Source organism: Kryptolebias marmoratus, linkage group LG9 (genome assembly GCF_001649575.2).
Source record: "Kryptolebias marmoratus isolate JLee-2015 linkage group LG9, ASM164957v2, whole genome shotgun sequence".
Classification (NCBI taxonomy): domain Eukaryota; kingdom Metazoa; phylum Chordata; class Actinopteri; order Cyprinodontiformes; family Rivulidae; genus Kryptolebias; species Kryptolebias marmoratus.
The window spans coordinates 5,441,861-5,447,401 of NC_051438.1; the positions used below are offsets into that span (position 1 = coordinate 5,441,861).

The 5,541-nt window shown below is 39.3% G+C and overlaps 1 protein-coding gene across 1 annotated transcript in view; it reads left to right on the top strand.

Moving 5' to 3' along the window:
- Nucleotides 1–979: 979 nt before the first annotated feature.
- Nucleotides 980–5,541, top strand: part of mmp17b (matrix metallopeptidase 17b) — a 23,759-nt gene continuing 19,197 nt past the window's right edge. Inside the window, exons 1-4 of the mRNA XM_017423171.3 lie at nt 980–1,074; nt 3,249–3,460; nt 3,626–3,758; nt 3,853–4,003. Of these exons, the coding sequence (XP_017278660.1) occupies nt 3,332–3,460; nt 3,626–3,758; nt 3,853–4,003 (413 nt within the window). The 5' untranslated portion in view covers nt 980–1,074; nt 3,249–3,331. The remainder of the gene's footprint in view (nt 1,075–3,248; nt 3,461–3,625; nt 3,759–3,852; nt 4,004–5,541) is intronic.

Below are 5,541 nucleotides of genomic sequence, written 5' to 3' on the forward strand. Positions count from 1 at the left end.
GGAAATGTGACACAAGCTCTGAAGCCTCTGTACCATTCACCCATCACTACTGATTAACACACTCAGGTATGAACACAGAAACAGGGATGAGATGATAGACTGCAGAGGGTTAGGGGTTACTGGAGTGTCGGGGGTCAGACTCAGTCTAAGTGCAGAAGAACATAAGTAACTGAGTGCTGAGCATCAGATGGCCCCTAAAACTGCTCCAGAACCCCATCAGGTTTCCAACAAAGATACCCCATCTGTTTCTGTCAGTAGACAAAGATCAAGTGAGATCAAGTGTAATAACTCCAGTGGGATGCTGCAAGAGCTAGCAGGTGGGTGGGGGCTGACAAGGAGACAAACCATTTTAGGTCTGATATGAACCAGCCTGCAGCATTAAAGGAAATATAATCTAGGATATTACATCCACTGATCCAGGGTGTTGTGGTGTTTTCACGTTCTGAGTCTACTTTTGGGTTCTCTTCAGTTTTCAGAGTTTTGGAAGTTTTCATAGAGGGGATGAGATTCTGAGCGTCTGACCATTGGCTCAGCAGCTTAAACACAAAGAAGGGGATGTGGGATGTGGTAATAAATCTGTTCAGCTTCTCTTTGGTTTGGTTTTAATCCTCACATTAAGAGGATAGAGTGTAAAATGTTGATAGCATCATGAGGGAAGATGCACATGAACATGCAGATGTTACAGACAAAGACTCTAAGCCTCTGGTTACTGTGTAACACACTAATCCTCCCTGGATCAAACAGCCCAGATGCAGAGAGCGCTATGAAATAATTGTTTTAAATTTAAAAGCTTCTTTCCACGTATGGGAAAAAATTTGTGTTGTATATGTTGATTGAACTTGTGGCTAAAAAAACAAGGACAGAAAACTGACCCATCAATCGTGGTGGAGAAAGGAGGCTGGGTGTGCACAGAAGTACTCCTCCATTTGTCAAAATGGTGAGACAGTGGGTGGGGCAGAGGGTGGGGGTAAGAGCAGAGCTTTAAGGGAAGAAACTAGAAAAGAGAAAAAAGCCATCTGTTCCTACAGAGATAAAGAGACCACCAACAGCAGAACATAAAGGAGGAGCAAAAAGGTAAGAACTTCATCTTTACCTAGTTTATTGCTGTTTGCTGCCTGAAACCCAGAATGAAGTTCCAGACAGAAGACTATCCTGAACTTCATACTTAAGTCCAAATTGTACTGATTTGTCTGAACACTAGGCTCATGTCTGAATGGCAAAGTTAATTTATTTAAAAGAAGGCCAGTGCTCATCAATTCAAATATTTAATACATTCTTCATGTAAATGTGTGACATTTAGCTGTCCAGACTAATTTTCATCTGCAGCCTCTGGCAGGTTGATAATACAAGATAAAAATACATCATAACAGATAAGTGACTAACAAAAGGCACATTATTGATAAAGTTATATTGTAAAATTACATGATTCTGGATAAGAGTTTTGAAAAAAACAAAACAAAGCAAATCACAGTTTGAAAACAGTTTCTCAGTTTTTTTTTCAGATTTCTGTGTACTGTGGTCCAGGGTGAGAGGTGTGATCCTAGTGTCAGATGGTGTCAGTATTGAAGCTGTCAGGTCTATCAGAAGTCACTTTGTTCATCCTGTAAGATACAGGGATGAAAATAAAATCAGTAGGTAAATAAAACTATAGTTCTACCCCAAAAACATTTGGACTTGACAAAAACGTAAAAATCTTTAAATTGACTCACAAACAGTTTTTTCAAGAACTTGGATTTAGTTTTTTAGGATGAATTTGAAAAGGGAACTGTGCAACACTTTGTGCAACACAAAAGCATTTTACTTAAGTATGATGTAAGAAGTGTATGACCTGAGTAGCAGAGATATGATGAATGCTAACTGTTTACATGATCAAAAAAAGTTTTCAGCTTTGGCTTGAATTTAATACAGATGCAAAATTAATGATGTGGGCGTTCTCCTCTGAAAATCCATCAGGACAGAAACAGTGAAAACACTGAGGAAAGGATGATCACTGTATGCAATACACCGTATGCAGTTACCATATTCATTTCATCAAATGCAGTTCACTGTATGGATTTAAATGTATAGACTATGATATGCAGTTGACCTTTTGCAGTTTATCGTATGGAGTTCACTATATGCAGTTTACTGTATAGAGTTTACCCACACAGTGTCATCTGTTGATTTGGTTTACAACAGACACAACAATGACAAACAACAATACTCTAAACCACCACTATTTTTTATTTCTCTATTCTTAGATAATGTTGCCCTATTTCTGCTGAGTTTTGTCCTTTCTCTGGTCTGTCATCCACCCCCACCACCCCCAATGCCCTATAACTGAAAAGGCATTCCTTCTAACCTAATTAAATGAAGCATCGTCTGACTGACACAGCCTCACACACTGACATCTAGCAGGGTCACCCCTTCTTTTATAGTAATTCTCTTCCATCTTCTGATTGCATCTGGTAAATTGCGTGTCTGGTGGGAATACAGAATAAATGTTTTTTATCAGCTTTGTTCTTTCACAGTGACTTTGGATGTCAAGGTGCCCATTGGTTTTTGTTGTGACAAATGGAGGTTCAGTCATGTAACAAGAAACAAATCTGAGTGCAGACAGAAAGGTTTAGGGCATTTATTTCATCCATAGAGCAAATAACCTGCTGGGAAGATTATCCTCTGGGTGAAAGGAGGGTAATCATTAACAAAAAGACCCAAGGCAAGAACAAGAAGACTCACAGTGACCTGAAGAGTTAGCCAGACTGTTTTGTCAGAAGCTGATGTAAGGTTTAGAGTTAAAGCATATTATGTTTAGACATTCATTTGTCCTTCCAGTGTCAAAGTTGTGGATTTTCTGTGGTGTTTTCTGTATTTTTTTGTTTGTTTGTTTACCTGCTTAAATTTTTATATTTTGTATTTTTTGTTCTGTTTTATCTGGTCACTTATTCTTTGTTTTGTTTGTTTCATTGTGTCCTAGATTTAGTTAGTTTTCCAGTTATCCTCCATCGTTTTCTCTCAATTATATTTGGCTTTTGCTCATTATTCATCTGTCCTCCATCTGCTAATAAGCTCCACTGTTGTCACTCAGTAATGATCCCAATCCTAGCATACTTATGCTTCTGGTTTTTCCTTAGTCATTTTCAAATTCTGCTGTTTACTTCCATCCTTGTTGTCTGTTAAGTCTTTATTTATTTATTTTTAATAAAGATGTGGGATGAATATTATTTAGATCAACATTATTGGTAATAAACTGCCTTCTTTCTCACCAGGGATGAAAACCCAGCCGGCACCCTAGATGTGGACCTATATGTCCTGAGAGAACGTAAGGTTTTCATTGAAAAAAACATGCAAGATGAATATCTGGATTATTGTTTTCTGCCTGAGTAATGGATGGATGCAAACAGCTTCTACTGCTAGTGTGGCTACAACAGCCTCTCCTAAACCAGTGACCCCCACTGAAGATGAGAGCACCCAACTGGTGGTAAAATACTTGATATTGTAATGTGGTGAAATACACAGAATCTGTCCCCTACAGTTAATTGGTTTGGTGATTTGTAAAAAGCAAAACAAAAAAACACTTGCCTAATTTAAAAGAGCTATAGGACTGAAACAGATGAAATTTTACAGTAGCTGTCTCATTTTGTAGGATTGGTTGATCAAGTATGGCTACCTGCCACCCTCAGACTCCTCCACTGGTCAGCTACAGGCCTGGACAGCTGTCACGGCAGCTATCAGGACCATGCAAAAGTTTGCAGGCCTCAAAGACACTGGAGTTGTAGGTGAGAATAGCAGATTGCCACATGTCAAAGTTCAGACTACAGCTGAAACTGATGTTCTAAATGTGAATGCATTTGCTGTGTTTGGTATATTTAGATGAGGAAACGATGGCACTGATGAAAAGTCCACGATGTTCCCTTCCTGACCAAGATGAACCTTCCAAATTACTCACTAATAAAGAGGGGAAAGAGATGAGAAGGAAGAAAAGGGCTGTCTCCATGTGGACACACAGAAATATAAATTGGAGGTTGGTTCAGAGCTCCTTGTATTCTGACTGACATTAAGATAGACCAGTGTATGGAGCTAAAACAGACTCATAATTCACAAATGCGCAGAACGATTCACACATGCACAGAAGCATTCACAAATGCACAGAACAAGATTTACATTTGTATTTCTGATGCAAACATAAATACATTGCCTGGCCCAAAAAAGTTGCTACCTGGATTTAACTAAGCAAATAGGTACAAGCCTACTATTGGATAATTACTGCATTGGCGATTACGTTTCAGCTGGCAACAAGTTATTTAACCCCAACTGGTGCAATGAGTTGCTTCTAATTTGTTAAACAACCATGTGTCAAAAGACACATCCTGTGGTCGTGGAAAAGATCTCAGTCTGTTTGAGAAGGGTCAAATCACTGGCACGCATCAAGCAGAGAAAACATCTGAGGAGATTGCAGAAACTACTAAAATTGGGTTAAGAACTGTCCAACGCATTATTAAAAACTGGAAGGACAGTGGGGACTCATCGTCTTCGAGGAAGAAATGTGGCTGGAAAAAATCCTGAATGATCGTGATTGGCGATCACTTAAACATCTGGTGAAATCAAATCAAAGAAAAACAACAGTAGAACCCCGGGCTTCATTTAACAGAGAAAGTAAGAGCATTTCCACATGCACTATGCAAAGGGAACTCAAGGGATTGGGACTGAACAGCTATGTAGCCTTAAGAAAACCACTAATCAGTGAGGCTAACTGAAAAAAAAGGCTTCAATTTGCTAGGGAGCATTAAGATTGGACTCTGGAGCAATGGTAGAAGGTCATGTGGTCTGATGAATCCAGATTTACTCTGTTCCAGAGTGATGGGAGCATCAGGGTAAGAAGAGAGGCAGGTGAAGTGTTGCCTACTGTACAAGCCTGTGGGGGCAGTGCTATGATCTGGGGTTGCTGCAGTTGGTCAGGTCTAGGTTCAGCAACAGTATGTGCTCAAAGAATGAGGTCAGCTGACTACCTGAATATACTGGATGACCAGGTTATTCCGTCAATGGATCTTTTTCTTCCCTGATGGCACGGGCATATTCCAAGATGACAACGCCAGGATTCATCAGGCTCGAATTGTGAAATAGTGGATCAGAGAGCATGAGACATCATTTTCACACATGGATTGGCCACCACAGAGTCCAGACCTTAACCCCATTGAGAATCTTTGGGTTGTGCTGGAGAAGGATTTGTGCAGCAGGCAGACTCTACCATCATCAATGCAAGATCTTAGACAAAAACTAATGCAACACTGGATAGAAATAAATCTCATGGCACTGCAGAAGCTTATTGAAACAATGCCACAGCAAATACGTGCCATAATCAAAGCTAAAGGCAATCCAACGAAATATTAGTGTGTAACCTTTTTTTTCTGATGGCAATTTTTTTTTTTTGGCCAGCCAGTGTATAATTGGGTGTTGCATTTACACTTAGGAATATGTACGTTTTACCTTTGTTTTGTTTTTGTTTCTCTCTCTCTCTCTCTCTCTCTCTCTATATATATATATATATATATATATATATAA